The following is a 20,137-nucleotide window of genomic DNA, read 5'->3' on the forward strand; positions in this document are numbered from 1 at the left end:
TTTTAAGACTTCTGAAAGCATGCTCCACACCTCATCCCTCTCAGATTTTGGAAGGCACTTCAGATTCTTAAACCTTGAGTCAAGTGCTGTAGCTATCTTTAGAAATCTCACATTGGTGCCTTCTTTGCGTTTTGCCTAATCTGCAGTGAAAGTGTTCTTGAAATGAACAACATGTGTTGGGTCATCATCTGAGACTGCTATAACAGGAAATATATGGCAAAATGTGGGTAAAACGGAGCAGGGGACAAACAATTCTGCCACAAAGAGTTCAGTCAGAAATTTACTTAACGCTTATTTTTTTAAACAAGAGTCATCAGCATGGAAGCATGTCCTCTGGAATGGGAGCCGAAGCATGAAGGGGCATACGAATGTTTAACATATCTGGCACGTAAATACCTTGCAATACTGGCTACAAAAGTGCCATGCAAATGCCTGTTCTCACTTTCAGGTGACACTGTAAACAAGAAGAGGGCAGCATTATCTCCTGCAAATGTAAACAAACTTGTCTGTCTTAGCGATTGGCTGAACAGGAATAGGACTGAGTGGACTTGTAGGTGCTGACGTTTTATTTTTTTATTTATTTTATTTTATTTATTTAGAGTACAGTCACATAACCAAAAAAATTTCCACATTTGTCAGTTGCACTTTCAGGACAAAGATTGCACTAAAGAGGTGAATTGAAAAATACTATTTCTTTTATTATCATTTTTATGTTGCAAATATTTGCAAGCAAAAATATACACTTTGATTTCAATTACAACACAGAATACAATATATATGAAAACGTAGAAAAACATCCAAAATGTTTAATCAATTTCAATTGGTATTCTATTATTTAAGAGTGCAATTAAAACGGCAATTAATCATGATTAATTTTTTAATCACGATTAACTCAAAAAAGTTAATCACGTGAGTTAACTGATTAATTGACAGCTCTAATTAAACTGATCAGCATTACTAGCTGTAGCTTTTTATTTCCTATTTACAATAATTTCCCCTATACATAGTTTTGATTACAAATTCCCATGTAAAAGGCTATTTCTTGCAATCTAACCTGGAAAATCCATAACAGATTTATTCATTCATATAGCAAGCATAAAACTATAGTACATTTATGAAGAGTTAATACAGAAATCCATGTTTTTTGTCATCAGAGACCGTCATTTGTATCTAATAATTCAGATGTTAGTAGTCACACCTGCTTGAAAGCAGCTGCCTGGAGGGAAAAAAAGACCATGAAAAGTGCTCAGATTAGTTTATTAGGCAATTCTCAGTATGGAAAAGTGCACATCTATACATAAAAGAGATGAACTAAGGCCCTGTTGAGGTCCTCTGAGCCTGGGGTATTTAGAGCTACAGCTAGCTTTCTTTTTGAAAAAAGACATGCTGACATTTTTAAGCTTTGACTGTGGGGTAACATGATGGGTCGTATTTCTAAATGAAATGATTTACAGGGAGGAGGCTTTTGGGGGAGGCTGAATATCCTTTTCCCTTAGTTTACTTGAGAAGTCTTGCCTTCAGTGGCAATTACGCCAATTTATTAGATATGCAGTGAGCAGAGATAGGGAGGTAGCCCCAGGTATGAGCTTTTCCTCTAGGGTCTCACCCCAATCCCCCCCCCCCCCCACACCAGCTACCTTACTTCCATGACTTAGTTTATTTGGCTCCAGTGCTGAAGGACTTACATCAGCTATATTGTTTTCATCAAGTTACACAACAGACCAGAATCCCTAAGGTTTATTTTTACCTTGGATTAACAAATTAAGAAAAACCGCAGAATATATTGTGAGGGAGCACAAACCACTTCGAATTACAAAATAAATGTAAGCCAATCCGCAGAGCTGTGGAACCCTCTCCAATACAGTAACAGAAGATAATGTTGATGATGCATCAGGATTAGTAGACAGTAATTTGTCACACTCATTTAATGTTCTGATTTAATAAGAAAGGGGGATTCCTAAACAGAATAAACTTTTTCAGGGATACAGAGTTCTAAGTGTTTCCTGAAAAAGTGAAGGAAACAAATTAGGAGACGGAGTCAGTCTTGAGAAAGCGCCAAGTTTTGCAAATTCTAATACACACACAATTTTCCTCCATTACTTTATACTGGACAGCAGAAGATTGGTGTATTGATTATGCTCACAAAAGTGTTTTTGCTTCAAAAAAGTTTCATCGGCATCTATGGAACAAACTGATGGATTAAATGAAGTTTAAAAGGTTTTATTAAATTTTTTCTGTGTGTTGAAATAAATAGGTTTGTTTGGAATTTTATTAGGTCTAAGAACTTTACCTATAGCAGGAAATTTGTTGCCATACTTAGTATCTGATTATTTATGAAATGCTGTGCCAGTAGAAGCCATTTTGTTCCTCCTTAATTAACCATACACACATCTGACCAAGGATTTCAGATTATGAAGTTGGAGTCAATTTAGGTATCAAGACTGTTGCTGTTTTTTGTTTTTCTTATAGTTCAATCTTCCCCCCCTCTCTCTCAAAAAAAAAAAGGGGGGGGAGAGACAAGAGAGATACTTACGCATACTTCCTACTTGATACTGTTCTGAGAACATCTTGACTTAGAGTATTCCAGACTGCCTATAAAATAAAGTCAGGATATTACAGCAATGAGAGGTTTCTTGCATCTTATTTCTGGTAAGATTACCTCACATCCAATATTTTAAAAGGATCTGTAGCTATGCTACCTTAAAATAATAAAATGTGATACACCTCTACTACCACATTAGCTTTGTGTTTAATCTTCAAAATTCCTTTTACTTAACTGAAAACTCAAACTGAAAACAAGGACTCAAGAATATATTTCAATATATTATACAGCCATAGAACCTTAAGTTTTATTATTTGTTGTTTATATGAAATGTGAACACTTTAAGACCCAATATTATTCGAACTGAGCAAGTTGCTGGTAGAGAAGATTCTTGCTATGAAACATGCACAAGTTAAACTTGTTGCAAATGCTGCAACACCTAAAGTTGAACCAACAGGCAGCAGCAGATAAACATTAACCAAGTTTCCTGACATTTCCTCAAGGGGTAGACTAAATGACAGTGCTTCAGGAGTTTCATTCTTTCGACTAGGTTAAAGAGATTCTGGATGAAACACGTCAGTGTTTTTGAGTCTGTAACCTCATATAACATCTTAGTACAAACAGAATCCCATCATGAGAAGAAAATACTGCTTTGTTAATACATCGAGACTACACACCCCTCCTGCTTAGCATACACTTTGACCTGGAGATGAGTGAGAAGAGGAGAGGCAAGAGACAAAAAAGAGAGTAATGGCTAAAGCCTGGTCTACACTTAAAAATTAGATCAACCTAGCTACATTAGTTACATAATGTCACACCCTGTGGACTGCAGTTAGGGTGACCTAATACCCAGTGTAGACATGGCTAGGTCAATGGAAGGATTTTTCTGTTGACCTAGTGATCACCTCTTGGAGAGGGGGATTAACTACACTGATGAAAGTGGTTCTGTTAAATGGGGGAAGCATCTACACTATAGTGCTGCAGCACCATAGCTATGCCAAAGGAAAGCATCCTGAGACCATGACAGAGTATCTCTCTGTACACAGACCAGGGAGTTCAGAAACTAGGTTACTATTCAGCATTGAAACAGTCTTGCAACACGATCCCCATTATCCTTGAACTACTTAACCATTTGCACTTCTGTTGCCTCATCTGTAAAATGGGCATAATATTTATTTGCCACGGGAAAGCAGAAATGCTTAGCCAATTTAAGATTCTCATTACAGGGTCAGATACAACTCCCATTAAAACCAAGGGGAGTCTTTCGGTTTCAAATCCACCAAGTTACCTTTAAAATCTCTTTCTTGTCTGTCAGCAATACCAACTAACAAATGCACCTTAAATAAAGATGCTCTAATAATTTTTGCAGTTTTGAGGGAGCAAACAAAGAAGATACAAAGCTGTTTACTTTTAAAAATGGTTCCTAGAACATGTACTTAGTTAGATTAGCTGAAAACTCCACAGTAGTATAACTGAACTCTGGCACTAAACTCTGTCAACACATGCCAACAATGAAGGTCAAAGGAAGAGCCCCCACCCTCTAAGTACCAATGACTCTGTGTTGAGCCATCTTTATGAGTTATTCCCATTCACCAGTCTGGGTGTTAAAATCAGAACTCTCCTGCTCTTACAGTTAAATCCATTTTCAATGCCCAGATTCCAAAAGAGCCCCCCCTCCCCCACTTCCAGCTGCCCCAGCTCTCCGGTGCTCCCTCATCGTTAACATCTTAGCGCCTAACGGCCCCCTGAACTCATCCCCCAGCCGTACACGCCCGCCGGGACGGATGGGGAACGGGACCGAGATTACAAGACTGGCTCCAAGTGGCCTCGGGGCAGCCACCGATTCAAGCTGGAGAGTTACACAACCCCGCACGATGCTGGCCCCGAACTCGCCCGGAGCTCAGCACGGGGCTGCCAGCAGCAGGGCCTCCGCCAGCCATCGGCCCCGACCTAGCCCCCCTCCGTCTCGGGGGCCCCCCACGTAACTCGCTGGCAGAGCCCAGCCATAGCCCCCGGGGGGGGGCGCCTTACACGGGTGCCCCCGGCCAGCACCAGGGGAGGCCGGCTCCTGCACCCCTCCCCCACCCTCGTGCTCCCTGCACCCCGCGGGTGCCCCCCCCCCACCTGCCCCATCGCTTCCCACCCCCCACGGGCCCGGCTCCGCACCTGAGCGAGGCCGGGGCTGGGAGCGGTGCCCCGGCGGGGCAGCAGGTGGAGGCGGGCGGCGGTGCGGCTGGCGCTCAGCATGGTCCGTGGGCGGCGGGGCCGGAGACTCTCACGCGGGGAGGAGAGTGCGGGCTGCGCAGCGGCTCTTCTGGAAACCTCCACCCACGTGAGCCGGGTCAGAGCACCCCGACGGGGCTGTCTGCCGCAAAGGCCTGACCCCGCACCAACGCCTCAGCGCCCCGCGCCGCAGCGGAGACTACGCGGCGGCTCCGCGCGGCACCTCCCTGCGCGCTACCCGATCCCGCGCTGCGGCCGACAAGCCTCCTGTGAAGCGCGGGCACCCTGGGGGAATTCCACACAGGCACCGTGATGGGCAGCTGGGGTCCTGACAGACACTGCGTACTCAAGGTCGGACGGGATGAAGCGCTGGGAAATTGCCGCGGCCTTGCGTCAGGGCGACTGCACACTACGCTTGCGCCGGTTACAGGCAAGAGCACATGCGCAGATGAGCCGGAGGGAGGTGGCTGTTTCCGGCGCTTTACTGATCACGCGCAGTCAGAAGGCTGCGGAGGGATCACGTGTGCTCTGCCTCCAGGGGTGGCTGGCGGCTACTGAGCCGCTAGGGGTGTGGGAAAGCAGGCCCGGCGGGGGCGTAGCTGCGCACGCACAGCCTCCCCGCGCAGGACTAGGCGGTTCGGCTCCCCTCTCGCCGCTGGCAGTACAGGGCTGTGACACACGGTCACGCCTGCGCACAGCAGGGTGGGTCCTTCCTGCCCTGCCCCCCCCCTGTCCTGTTCGCTCTGTGCAGGATACTGGCCTTATGGGCTCCTGGCTCAGCGTGGCACGCCCATGGGCAGCACTGGCTATGGAGCCCCTAAGGCCAGGGGGCTGCTGCTTGGGCCATACTGCCCTGAAGAGGGGTCTCTTCTGCTGCAGCAGGCATGCCGAGCCTGTTAACCTGCCCTGCCACCATGCTGCTACACATGGGTGCGGTGTGCTGTGTTTCACACCAGCATTTCCAAAAGTGGCTGCTGCCCAACCTCACCCACTTGGGGCCTGCTTTTCTGAGTTGCTGAGCCCAGCTGCAGTCAATGGAGATTCTAGTTCAGGGATGGCCAAACTATGGCCCGCGGGCCGGATCCGGCCCTTCAGGGCTTTGGATCCGGCCCGCGGGATTACCCCTGGTGGTGCTGCGGGCCCGGCGCTGCTCTCAGAAGCAGCCCCCGGGCCGGGAGGCAAAGGGCTCCATGTGCGCACGCAGAGCCCTCTCCCCCCCCCCCGGGGCCGCAGCACTTCCTGGAGTGGCGTGGGGACAGGGCAGGCATGCAGGGAGCCTGCCTTGGCCCTGGTGTGCGCCACTGCCACCCCGGAGCCACTTTAGGTAAGCGGCACCGGGCTGGAGCTCAAACCCCTCCTGCCCCCCGCCCCCCAACTTCCTGCCCTAAGCCCTCTGCCTGTACCTCGCACCCCTCCTGCACCCAACTCCCTGCCCTGAGCCCCTTTCTGCACTCCTGTGCACCCCAACTCCCTGCCCTGAGCCCCATCCTGCACTCTGCACCCCTCCTGTACCCCAACCCCCTTCCCTGAGCCCCCTCTTACACTCTGCACCCCTTCTCTGCCCCAATCCCTTGTCCTGAGCCCCTTCCTCCACATCCCGCACTCCACCCCCCCTGCCCTGGCCCTGCATACAATTTCCTCACCCAGATGTGGCCCTCGCCCCAAAAAGTTTGCCCACCCCTGTTCTAGTTGCTCAGTATTCTGAAAATCGGGCCTGTGGAAGTAGGGAAAGAATTAACAAGGATTTGAAGAGGATCTTAATGCATGTCAATCAGTTAGCAAGAGTCAGGCTAGTAGTTAGCAAGAGTTAGGCCACATTGTAACCCTAATGACGTGAGACTTGTAGAAGCGAGGATGGTGTGAGGCGAGAGGGAAAGAAACTGTGAGAAGTTATGATGACCTTGCAACTGATAACCAAATACGTAGACTGGCATTTCCTAGAAGTGAGAAAAATAAGATAGTAGGGTGGCTTATGTATAAACAAAATGCAGTTGTTGCTCATTATTGTCTGTATTCTTGCTTGTTATTGTCTGTAACAAAAGGTATAAATGCTTGCTGTAATTGTTTACCTGTTGAGGGACCTGTCCGGGACTGGGGCAACCCTGTGTCCTAGGACACTCCCTCCCTCTATTGTAATTACTGGAGAAATAATAAAGTATTTGATTTTGCTGCACCCAAAGAAAAAGCGAGAACTGAGGTTTTTCTCCGACAGGCCAAGATGTCCCAGGCTGGGCACCCAAAAGTGAGGCACACAAAATCTCCTGCTACTTTTCAAAATTTTGGCCCATGTGATTGCCCTGGATTAAGTAGTTAGGCAGTGTTGGAGCCCAGCATGGGACCCAGAGGTTCCAACTCCCAATCCCACTCTTAACCATTTATTTCCCAACTCTGCCACTTGTGCATTTTGTTACCCCAATTTCCACATATCTTTGCACAGGATTTCCCATTAGTACATAGTATATATGAATAAGTGCAATTTACACTACTCTAAAAGCTTTTGTTTCAGTCTCTGTAGGACAACAAACACTACCTTAGGTCATGTTTGGATGCTGATCGTCACAGCCAGAAAGGCAGGGAACAATTTTCAGCTATTGAAACCCTGCATTCTGTAGGATCTGAATCGATTGGAGGGAGAGGGGGCTGTGTTCAGATAAATAGATAAATGAGCTGGAAGTACAAACAATATACCCATGCAGCAAATCATGCATCCGACGAAGTGGGTATTCACCCACGAAAGCTCATGCTCCAACACGTCTGTTAGTCTATAAGGTGCCACAGGACTCTTTGCTGCTTTTACAGATCCAAACTAACACGGCTACCCCTCTGATACAATATACCCATGTAAGCATGTCTGTGGGTGCTGCTTTGTCACATTACCAGACGGGGGCAGCAGAGTGCCATGCTAAAGTTGCATCTCTTTCAGACTATTGTGAATTATGAGCAGTATGAGAAAGACAACTTAATTCAAATTACTGACAAATAACTTGCAAGTATTGGCCAGCCTGCAATTAAAGCAAAAGTGCTCTCAGAGGGAGCTGTCCGGGAGCATTGTCTGCAACAATCCCCCCTGTTTTCTTTTCATTTACAGAGTCAAGGATAGAAAGAACGTCTATCCAATCCTGCTGAAAAAGAGCCTCTAATTCTTGGCTCAGTTGCACTAACTGTACAGGCTGCTATCAACAAAGCAGTGGCCAATTCAATTCAGTACTCCACAAGGATGTTATAATAACAAATGAAGAAAGCAGCTCTCTTGAGTAGCTGAACTCAGTGCCTAAAGATTTCCTCCATGTCACTGCAGGGGTAAGAGGCTGAAGTGTCCTGCAGCAGCTCTGGGTACAGTGCCCTTGGAATGTCAGTGGTTTAATATTTCAGAATCTAGTTGATTTTAGCCAGGGAGCATACTCCTGAAAAGTCAGTGCCCCTATTTACAATTTCCAGATGTGGCCTTGCGCGGGCCTGGGATGCAGCTGGACTCAAGGCCCAGTGGATGATCTAAAGAACCATTGCTGAAGTGTCACATGTCCATCTTTCACCACACTAAGTGCAAGATCTTTTGTGTTAATTCAATATGCCCTGAATTAACTTACTGGATTCTCCACCTCTTTTACCCTGTCTTTTTACACTCCCCTTTGCACCACAGATGCACCTCTGACTCTTTTCTTTCCTTGCCCTGTTCTCATCTCCAACCCTTCTTCCATGCAGTTCCTACTCAGACCTGGTCCATTTTCTTGCCGAATCTTGTCTATGTGATTCTCTCCCTGACCTTGTCTGCCATGGATCCTATCCATCTCTCCTCCTCCAAGTACCTCCTTAAAACAGTTGTGTGCTGTGACGCCTATTAACTTTTGTCCTCCCCACAAGGTAGCAAAATAGATGAAACAGACACTTCCTGACAGACAATGTGGCATTCCCTTCACCACTCAGTCACTCTGACCCCATCCTGCAAGATGCCGAGCAACTCTTGAAAGATGCCTAGTGCTCTCAACTCCCATTGAGTTCTCAGGGTATGGAGGATGCTCAGTGCCTTGCAGGATTGGGCCCTATATTTGCAGTTTCCTGGAAGGGCACTGGTGTGAGGGCGGGGCCATGAGGAAGAGAAGGGGGCCAGTAGGGTGCATTTCATCATCATATACAATGGTGTGACTCCCTGAGGATTCTGCGACATTGACTCAGTCTCCCAGAATACCTTTCTGGACCCACATTAGGTTCTCTCACAAACCCCTCTTTAAGGAGCTGTGTGGGGACCTGTGGGATGGGTACCCACAATGCAGTGCCATTGAAATGGTCAGCGGGAGTAGTGTGTGCAGATACAATTAACCAGTTTTATGCTAGTTGCTATGGTTAGTGAAGACACTTTGCAACATTACAGGACCAAATTATTCCAGAGCCACTCTGCATTCTAGCCTTGAAATGATCTAGCTGGCTAGTGCAAAGATAAGGGAGAGACTCCACAAAAATATTCTGCCATAGGGTTGTGTCCTGCTCCCATTGAAGTTAATAGCAAAACTTTAATTGACTTCAGTGGGGCCAGCATTGGGTCCTAACTGATTTCTGATACAGTTTAAGTCAGTTTCAATTTGGGGAAACGTCTTGTTAGTTCAACCTGCAGTTGTCTTAAGCAGATTCCTCTGTAACTGGCAGCATGCAAAAAGGTTACATGAAATCTTCAGTGAAATGAGTACGTTATAAAACATCTGTCATTGCCAAGGCAACTTAAATCCGTAGACAAATGTGACAAGTTCTGCAGGGAGCTGTGCGTTAGCTTCTCCACAGTAATTAGTTCCTGTCTGCAGTGACTATAAGGCAGCTGCTGCTCTCCGGCTCCTAGGTGTATGTTGTACATGCATTGCTGATGTGTCCTACTACGAAAGGGTCTGGTAGAGCAGCCTTTGGAGTCAGCTACACCCCAGTCGCTCTCCTACACACTGAAATGAGGTCCAATAGAAAAGGCACTGGCTGATCAAACATAACACGCAGTCAAGCTATATCTAAGATTCAAGGGCCCAAATGAAGAATATTAGCCAAATTCTGCTCTGTGTTATTGTTACAGTGTACAGGCCCCTAATAAGCAACAGATATTCAAGGCAATGGGAATATTCATGTGCTTAAAGTTAAGCATGGGTGATGGGGCAGCTGCCCCACACAGACAGAAGAAGGGTTATAACAGTCTTGGGGAGGCTGTGCAGAACCCAACCAATTGGAAGAGGGCTTATTGAGCCAGCCAATAGGGAGAAGACTTAGTGGAGCAGCCAATCAGGGCCAGGCTGGCCCATATAAGAAGGGCTGCTGAGCAGCTCAGAGGCAGTCTCTTCCTGGAGGTTAAGAATAAGGGGCTGCCCTGTAGGAGGGTTGTGTAGGGGGTAAGGGGAGCGGGGAGCTCTAGCCTGTCAGCCTGAGGTCCTGATACAAGGGAGGAGAAAGTGCTAGGGCTGTGGGGAAGTGGCCAGGGAAACAAGTGGTGGAGTAGGAGAAGGGGCAGTATGTGCCTGTTGGCAATAGGGTCCCTGGAGTGGCAGGCCTGGATCTCTCCCTCCCTCCCCTGCATTTTTTCACTGAGGTGAGTGGCCAATTCATGGACTGCAGTTTGCCACTGAGGTGAGTGGCTAGACCAGAGACTGCAGTATGCCACTGTGACATTCCCCTGGTGTTATATTGACCGGTGATCTGCTAGGTCACTCCAATCCTTGACTTGGGAAACCAGCCTTCCCCTGCTCTGCTGTGAGAACCCCCACTCCTGGGCTGTTTACGCACGGCCTCTAGCATGTAAACTTCTTGGATTGTGCAACCAAATGATGCTAGCCAATATCTCCAGTCCCAGACAATCCCAGGAACCTCTGTCTTGCAGTGTCCAGTTATGCCTGTTGAACACTGCAAGCTTATATGAGTTTGTCAATTTAACAAAGAAATTGATATGCACCAGGCTTGTTTTCCCAAGGGGAGTTTCTGACATGCTTCAAACCAAACATACTGCTCCATGTAGAATAAACAAACAGATTTATTAACTACAAAAGATAGGTTTTAAGTGACTATAAGTCAAAACACAATAAGTTGGATTTGGTCAAATGACATAAAAGCAAAATGCATTCTAAGCTGATCTTAACACTTTCAGTGCCCTTACAAACTTAGATGCTTCTCACCACAGGCTGGCTGGTTGCCCTTCAGCCAAGCTCTCCCCTTTGATCATCGCTTCAGTCACTTAGTGGTGATGTCTAGATAGAGGTGGAAGAGAGAGGAAGAGCATGGAAAATGTCTCTTCCTTTCATCATGTTCTTTCTTCTCTCTTGGCTTTACACCCCACCCCCTTCAGGGTCAGGTGAGCATTACCTCATAGGAATATCAGGGTTGGAAGGGACCTCAGGGGGTCATCTAGTCCAACCCCCTGCTCAAAGCAGGACCAATTCCCAACTAAATCATCACAGCCAGGGCTTCCTTAAAAACCTTTAAGGAAGGAGATTCCACCACCTCCCTAGGTAACCCATTCCAGTGCTTCACCACCCTCCTAGTGAAAACCTTTTTCCTAATATCCAACCTAAACCTCCCCCACTGCAACTTGAGACCATTACTCCTTGTTCTGACATCAGGTACCACTGAGAACAGTCTAAATCCATCCTCTTTGGAACCCCCTTTCGGGTAGTTGAAAGCAGCTATCAAATCCCCCCTCATTCTTCTCTTCTGCAGACTATACAATCCCAGTTCCCTCAGCCTCTCCTTATAAGTCATGTGCTCCAGCTCCCTAATCATTTTTGTTGCCCTGCGCTGGACTCTTTCCAATTTTTCCACATCCTTCTTGTAGTGTGGGGCCCAAAACTGGACACAGTACCCCAGATGAGGCCTCACCAATGTTGAATAAAGGGGAATGATCACATCGCTCGATCTGCTGGCAGTGCCCCTACTTATACAACCCAAAATGCCGTTAGCCTTCTTGGCAACAAGGGCACACTGTCGACTCATAGCCAGCTTCTCGTCTACTGTAACCCCTAGGTCCTTTTCTGTAGAACTGCTTCCTAGCCATTCGGTCCCTAGTCTGTAAGAGTGAATGGGATTCTTCCGCCCTAAGTGCAGGACTCTGCACTTGTCCTTGTTGAACCTCATCAGGTTTCTTTTGGCCCAATCCTATAATTTGTCTAGGTCCCTCTGTATCCTATCCCTACCGTCCAGCGTATCTACCACTTCTTCCAGTTTAGTGTCATCTGCAAACTTGCTGAGAGTGCAATCCACGCCATCCTCCAGATCATTAATGAAGATATTGAACAAAACCGGCCCCAGAGCGACCCTAGGGGCACTCCGCTTGAAACCAGCTGCCAACTAGACATGGAGCTGTTGATCACTATCCGTTGAGCCCAACGATCTAGCCAGCTTTCTATCTTATAGTCCAATCACCCAGCCCATACTTCTTTAACTTGCTGGCAAGAATACTGTGGGAGACCGTATCAAAAGCTTTGCTAAAGTCAAGGAATAACACATCCACTTCTTTCCCCTCATCCACAGACCCAGTTATCTCCTCATAGAAGGCAATTAGGTTAGTCAGGCATGACTTGCCCTTGGTGAATCCATGCTGACTGTTCCTGATCACTTCTCTCCTCTAAGTGCTTCAGAATTGATTCCTTGAGGACCTGCTCCATGATTTTTCCAGGGACTGAGGTGAGGCTGACTGGCCTGTAGTTCCCCGGATCCTCCTTCTTCCCTTTTTTAAAGATGGGCACTACATTAGCCTTTTTCCAGTCATCCAGGACCTCCCCCATTCGCCATGAGTTTTCAAAGATAATGGCCAATGGCTCTGCAATCACATCCACCAACTCCTTTAGCACCCTCGGATGCAGTGCGTCTGGTCCCATGGACTTGTGCTCGTCCAGTTTTTCTAAATAGTCCCGAACCACTTCTTTCTCCACAGAGGGCTGGTCACCTTCTCCCCATACTGTGCTGCCCAGTGCAGCAGTCTGGGAGCTGACCTTGTTTGTGAAGACAGAGGCAAAAAAATAATTGAGTACATTAGCTTTTTCCACATCCTCTGTCACTAGGTTGCCTCCCTCATTCATCAAGGGGCCCACATTTTCCTTGACTTTCTTCTTGTTGCTAACATACCTGAAGAAACTCTTCTTGTTACTCTTAACATCTCTTGCTAGCTGCAACTCCAAATGTGATTTGGCTTTCTTGATTTCACTCCTGCATGCCTGAGCAATATCTTTATACTCCTCCCTGGTCATTTGTCCAATCTTCCACATCTTGTAAGCTTCTTTTTTGCGTTTAAGATCAGCAAGGATTTCACTGTTAAGCCAAGCTGGTTGCCTGCCATATTTACCATTCTTTCTACACATCGGGATCGTTTTTTCCTGCAACCTCAATAAGGATTCTTTAAAATAGTCATAGGGAAGCGGGGTGATTCACTTGAAAGTCCAACAGATCCTTTGTTGCTGCCTAGGCCAGTATCCTTTGTTCCTGTGAGGCTGGGCTGGGTTTGTCCTATACATGCCCTGATGAGGTGTGAACTGCCCCTCTGTTCCTGGAGAGTTTTTGCCTGGGCTTGTTTTAAGCCATGAGAACACATTTTCAATCTCATAACTATATACATGAAATTATAACCCATAGCATTACTATAACAACACTCAGTGCATCATGAGCCTTCCAAAGACACTCAACATGACAAACTTTGCATTGGATACCACACAATCATATTATAAGGATGAACATGGGGTGCAGCATGTTCCCCCGATATACAGAGTGTCATAGCCACTGAGGCAAATGGCTGGACTAGGACTGTTGTGTCCCCTGGAATGGGAGAGAGAACTGAGTGGGGCACATCCGGAGGGCTGTGCCCAGGAGAGGACACTGCGGTCTGGGGAGCAACATGGGTCCTAGAGGGGGAGGCAAGAGTGATGATGAGTGAGACACCACTAGATTAGGGTGCTCTGGTGAAATGAGAGCTAATTCCCAGGATGACCAGCAGGTGGCGCTGCAGTGGTGAGTCACAAAGTGCTTGAGTAGTTTGCTGGATTGTGGCCTGAACAAAGACAACACCACAGGTGGGTGTAGAAAACAACTGAGAGGTGGCAGGGAGAAGAGTTGGGAAGATCAAGGTGACATATGGGGTTCATAGGTGGTATGTTCATCTTTGTTAAGGGAATAAGAGAGGTTAAGGAATCATTGACAGGACACTTGCCTAGCTATTATCATTAGGCACTTTACCATGGGCATCACAGGGGATGGGAGTCTTCAGAAATTATTTGGCGGAGGACAGGAGTGGCTGTATAAATTTATTCTGGATGGGTGTTCAGCACATAGATGGGAGACAGTTATACCATGCTCATCACTTGGCTAACCCCACTGACTTCAAGAGTTACTCCAAATTTACCTCAGCCCAACTGATACTAGAATCTAGTGCAGCTGGCGTCCTCATCGACAGTTACCAAAGTACATTTTATCAGCTACGTGGATGTGAATTTTATTACTTGATCATGGCCTAGAGGGGGACTAGAAAATCATATGGAAACAACAGAATAAGTAGACAAAAATCTACAGCTTTAGAGTCTGTTAGCAGCTCACAAAAAATCCTTCCTACTGTTTAAGTGTCAGTGACTTGTCACTTGTGCTAAAGATGCAGACCACAGTAGGAAGCAGCAAACCACATTTCATCCTTGCACAATCGCAACTGTTGTGATAGGTATGTGAGGCACCCCCAGGAACCAGAATAATAAAGGAAATTAGCATGTTACAAATGAGAGCCTCCCCTTTATACATTCTGTAGATTGTTTCCCTGCTCTGAAGCTTTTCACAGATAAAAAAAGAAAACCACCAACAGAGGGAGGTTCCAGAAAGCCTAGTTCAGCTCAGGGAAGGTGTGATCATCATCTCTGTACAAAGATCTATGTTCAAAGAAGGCTAGCTGTTTACATGGTCAGGTTAAAGAAGACACAGGTAAAGGATGGGGCCAACCTAGCCTGAGTCCATCAGTTCACAGGTGGGAGCTCTGACTGGGTAAGATTTACAATTACGCCACAATCTCTTGTACATTTAAAGTGGAACATGAAGTCCATGCAACAGCACATTTAACTCAAAGTAAATATTTGTGTCTGGTTCAAAGCCCACACAAAGCCAAGGCAGAAAGAGGTTAGTGGTCTGTACTAGAGACGAAGGCCAAATCTTCAGCTGGTCTAAAGCAGGATAGCTCCCTTGACTTCAAGGGAATTACACTGATTTACACTGACTAAGGATCTGGCCCAAGTCCCTAAATCCATCATACAAGGCCTCCTGAAGGGTAAAGCAATCCCATGGAGGTGTGGAAAGAGGACAGTCCAGCTGGAGTTAATAACCGAACAGGACACATAGGAGAAGTCAGGCATCAGAGATGGTGATTGAGTCATCCTTATCCAGAAGCAGCTGGTCAAGGGAATACAAGTGCTTGTGAGATGGGTGATTTCCCTGAGGAGGGAGGACAAGGCTCAATCAACAAACCTCCTAAGTGGGAGAGCCTGACTAGGACTCCCTATGCAAAAGACAGACTATACTTAGGTCTGTATTTCCCCCCCAAACCAATCTGTCTGCTCTGAGCCAAAACTCTGCTACCTTTACTCTTGCTGTGTAGCACTGTATTCTGCAAGGAGTTCTATTAAAATCAATAGGGTCACCTGAGAAGTATGGCACTGCTCAGTGAATAAAGGTGGTGGAATCAGACCATCTTGGAGTGGCAGAGACCAACCAGACAGCTCCAGGAAAGGGGAGACCTAGGCCTGGTCTAGAAGTGTTCTTCACCCTCCACTAAGGAACTGACTCTGGCAAGGCAAGGGTACATCCATGGGATTGCTTTACCTCTTTTATGCAACAAGATGACTTCTTCTGGAGACATGTCCTTTTTGACCCAGTAGTGAGCACTTGGGTGAGTTGATACCTACACAGTGGCAAGGTCCAAGTTATTACTGGTCTTACAAATCGCTCAACAAATATTATCAGGGATTCTGAGAATGAGGAATTTAACTTCCATCGGGAAACACTTACCTGGCATAATAAAGAATCAATATCCTGTGTGAGTCATAAACTACTACAACTAAAACTAACGCATATAAAATAGTGGGCTACAGTGGAGGTAGAAATAAAATAGAATTATGAGCCCATCTAGATCCTGTAAGGCAGAGGTGGGCAAACTATGGCCTGTGGGCCATATCCGGGCTGCGGGACCCTTCTGCCCAGCCCCTGAGCTCCTGCCCTGGGAGGCTTGCCTCCGGCCCCTCCCCCACTGATCCCCTTTCCCCGCAGCCTCAGCTCACCCCACCACTGGAGTAATGCTCTGGACAATGGGGCTGCAAGCTCCTGGGGCAGCGCAGCTGCAGAGTTGCAGCCTGACCCGGTGCTCTGGGCTGTACTGTGACGTGGCGTGGCTGGCTCCTCAGGGTGGCTCTAGCTTTGCCAGCCACTGGTGCTCCAGGCAGCGCGGTAAGGGGCCGGGGGCAGGGAGGGTTGGATAGAGAGCAGGGGAGTTCAGGGTGGTGGTTGGGGGTGGGGCAGTCAGAGGGCAGGGAGCAGGGGGAGTTGGATAGAGGGCAGGGGAGGGTGGTGGTTAGGGGCGGGGTCTGGATAGGGGTTGAATGGGGGCAGTCAGGAAGGGGGGGGTTGGATGGAGTGGTGGGGGGCAGGGGTTCCGGGGGTGGTCAGGGGACAGGGAGAAGGGGTTGTTGGATAGGGCAGGGGCCCCGAGGTGGCAGTTAGGAAGGAAAGGGGGGGTTGGATGGGGCGGCAGAAGGTCTGGGGCCTGTCAGGGGACAGGGAACAGGGGGGGTGGATAGGGCAGAAGTCCCGGGGGGGGCTGTCAGGGGGGAGAAGCGGGGGGGGGGGAGGTCAGATAGGGGGCGGGGCTAACCAGCCCACCATACAATTTTGGAAACTCAGGCCAAAAAGTTTGCCCGCCCCTGCTATAGGAGGATAGTTTTTGTTACTAGTATAACTGCAGAAATCCATGTGGCCTATGAGGTCTCCCTCCAATGAGAAGACACATCAACCCTTTGTCTGAATTATTTGCAATCTTGGGGCTTTAAAAATCAGCGGAGGGATGATGCAGAGGTTGGAGCACTACCCTGGTATAAATTAATCTGGGTTAAGTTATCTGCTCTGCCACAAACCTCCTGGGTGACCTCAGGCAAGTCACTTAGCCTCTCTGTGCCTCAGTTCCCCATCTGTACAATGGGGATACCGGCACTGCCCTGCTTCATGGCGTGGTGTGAAGAGATGTACATTAGTTTCTGAGCACTTCACAATTTTTACAGTAATGGGGGCCAGATAAATACCCAAAGTGGACAGATAGTTGCTCCTGCATTCCCCAGATCCATGGCTGGATTCCTGCCATGGCCTGTGCTTGGCGCATACATGGAAATTTCAGCCATGTGCCTTTTTAAGGGGAGAGGATGGCACGAGTACATGAGCACAAAACACGGGTGCTCTTCATTGGTTCAGTCTGCTTCTGGGTGCAATTCAGTTAGCATCCATAAAGCCCTAAATAGCCTGGGACTTGGCTGGCTCCCCAAGAGCACTGTCACAGTTACAGAAACACGAGCTCATGTTTTGAAGCAGATGAGTAAGACAACAGCTCTGAACCCCACTGCACTGTAAGCCAGAGGAGTTCTGCCGCTGACTTCAGTGGGGGTAGGATTGGGCCCATGTTGCACCACTGGCGCAAGTATTGCTGGTGGCATTGCTGCAGTACAGGCCCACATGGCCATCTCACTGACACCTCCAGTTTGTGCTGCTCAGGATGAATATACCTTTGTCAGAAGATTTGTGCTACTGTACGTGGCATGTTCCGCTGTGTAAAAAGCTGACAGTAGCCAAGGAAGATGATGCTGATAAATCACTATTAAGGCCCCATAAAAACCCTGTGAAATTCATCTACCGCCAGGAAACCAAAGGCTGCACAGCGCTCAGCACCTTGTCAGACAGAGCCCTCATGGAGCAGCAATATCCGCTCCCTGCTCTGTAACTTGAGGCCTCTGTGTATGCCAAAATCGCATTAGCTTTTTCAATTGCCATATGCCAGAGGTTCTCAAACTGTGGTCTGTGCACCACCAGTGGTCCACAAGCTCCATTCAGGTGGTCCACAGATAGTTCCCTCTAAGGTGTGTCCCTGGGCGGCCGCACACGAGAAAATGAAGGGCCACCCACCTAATTAGTGGAACCGTGCAGGTGTGGATCCACTAATTAGTTGCCTGGATGCTGGAGAAGACTCACATGTAAGGTGAGGTGGTGGCCTTGGGGAGAATAGGGGGTAGGTGGGAGGGGGCAGTGGGGTGACGGAGGGGGTGGGGGGAATTTGGGACATGCAGAGCTGCGGCAGCCGGAGAAAGAGGCGACTTTCCCCAGCTCCAGGACTGCAGCTGCCTGGGAGAGACGTCCCTCCTTCCCAGCCTCAGCTCTGTGGCTGCTGTGGTGGGGGAGAGACCCCACTCCTTCCCAGCCCTGGTGGGGGAGAGAGGGCACATCCATCACATTAGAAAGGTAAGACTACTGATATTAAAATGAGTTGTGTGCTTTTATTTGTAGAACAAAAAAAATTAATTATTACGTTATTTTTATATAGTGCTTTTATCCAAAGCGCTTTACAATAGTTAGTTAACGGTACAAACAACATTTGGAAAGATCATTAAATGATCCGCCGAGACCCTCAGCAATTTTCAAGTGGGCTGCGAAAAAAAAAAAGTTTGAGAACTACTGCCATATGCCATTCCAAGCTCAGCTCGAACTGCTATCTTGGATCACCCCTGGCTCTCACTCAGCCTTGCTGCTCTCCACATTGTGCCCTGGGATTAAATGTGGTTTGAATGATTCTCTTCCAGATGAACTAGCCTGCATTTCTCTGTGCTGTATCTCATTCTCTTATTTTCTGCCCATACTTCCAACCTGCCTGGCCTTGCTGTTCTCACCAGTGTTTGAAACATGTGCCAATGTCCCATCATGAGCACAGTGGGCTGTTTACTCCTTCTTCCAAATGAGTCCTGACCTAATGCCAATCTCTGCAGTAATCTGTGAGGCACTGCCCCCACCTTCTCAATACCATACACTCGATCAATACCCTTTGTTTACACCCTTGGCCAGCTTTATGTCCATATGACAGCACTAGTGCGCCAGTCCCCTCGCCTCTGCGCCTCAGTTTCCCCATATGTAAAAGGGAGGTAATAATTCTGAGCTCATTTGTGAAGTGCTTTGAGATTGGCTGCTGAAAAATATTATATTGCTATTATTATTATTCTGTTCAGGTTCTGACGCTGTGCCCATCACCATGGTGTCTGAACACTTTTACCCCAGCCAATTTGAATTTATACTTCAAACTGGCTAGAATGATCCACTTGAGTCTATGTGTCAAGCCAGGATGGCTGCTGCCTGGATACACTGAGTGACATTCTGAGTCAGCCTGCGAATGACACACCGAGTCCTGATATTGAACTGCTTGTTTTTGCAATTGATGCAAACGATTATGGCAGTTTATAGTGAACTCAGCTCTATGACAGATGCATGTACATTGAAAGGGAAGGTTTAAATTTAGAATGGCGAAAAAAAAACTGGTTTAGGCATAAAAAGAACAAACACTCATTTTCAGCCACCCTGGTGCTGAGAGGGTGGGGCAGAAAAAGACATCAGAATTTCAGATCCTCGTCTCTGCAATTTTGTGTCGCAGAAAAATCAATAGCGAAGGGTTTTTTCGTAAACACCAGACCACCACAATATTCAGACGTGCTACATGACACCTCCTACCTGCGGAGCAATCGTGCCCAGCTAAGAGCGGTGTTCTCCACTCCTTACTCACACAAAACTCCCACTGAGGCTGGTGGGAATTTGTGGCATGATTCTAGATCATAGATATGAGCCAGTCCTGCCAGAGCTGAATGCTTCTTTCAAGTCAGTGAGAATCCTCAACTCCCATTGATTTCAGGGGGAGCTGAGGACACTCACAGCCTGATCCTCTGACATGCGGAACACTTCAGCTCAGCAACTCACAGGATTGGGCCCTACATTTTGTGTGTGTGTGTGGGGGGGGGGGAGGGAGGCTATTGAAGAAGTTAAAAGGGTTTGAAAAATTGCATCTGATCATGCTCCATGGGCACCTGCTATGGGCTATATGGTGCCCTGTGCCTATGTGGCTACCCAGGTGGGGAGGGAGCAAACAAAGAGATTTCCACCTCTTGCATCCCTCCGCAGAGCTGACCACAAGCACAGTCTCGCCCAAGTGCCATGGCTGAGGGAGGTGAGTAGTGCTGGCCCTGCCTCCCCAGTGTGTGCCCGGAAAGCTAGCTGCCCCTCCGAGGGGAGTGAGTGCTGCACCCCCTGAGATGGGATGGAAGTAGCTGCAACAACTCAGGGGAGCACAGCAAGTCTCTGGATCTCCCTGAGGTGCCA

The 20,137-nt window shown here is 47.8% G+C and overlaps 1 protein-coding gene across 2 annotated transcripts in view; it reads right to left on the bottom strand.

Annotated features, from left to right (window-relative positions):
- HSPA9 (heat shock protein family A (Hsp70) member 9) overlaps positions 1-20,137 on the bottom strand; it is an 81,858-nt gene that overhangs the window by 28,510 nt on the left and 33,211 nt on the right. Inside the window, exons 1-2 of one of the 2 annotated variants that reach the window (XM_039484079.1) lie at positions 4,709-5,156; positions 2,534-2,592 (exon numbers count right to left, since the gene is read on the bottom strand). In XM_039484079.1, the coding sequence (XP_039340013.1) occupies positions 2,534-2,592; positions 4,709-4,789 (140 nt within the window). In that variant the 5' untranslated portion in view covers positions 4,790-5,156. Of the gene's footprint in view, positions 1-2,533; positions 2,593-4,708; positions 5,157-20,137 lie in introns of those variants that run through there. The other variant, XM_039484080.1, reaches the window with a different exon arrangement.

The sequence above is a fragment of the Mauremys reevesii genome, linkage group 8, assembly GCF_016161935.1.
Source record: "Mauremys reevesii isolate NIE-2019 linkage group 8, ASM1616193v1, whole genome shotgun sequence".
Taxonomy (NCBI): domain Eukaryota; kingdom Metazoa; phylum Chordata; order Testudines; family Geoemydidae; genus Mauremys; species Mauremys reevesii.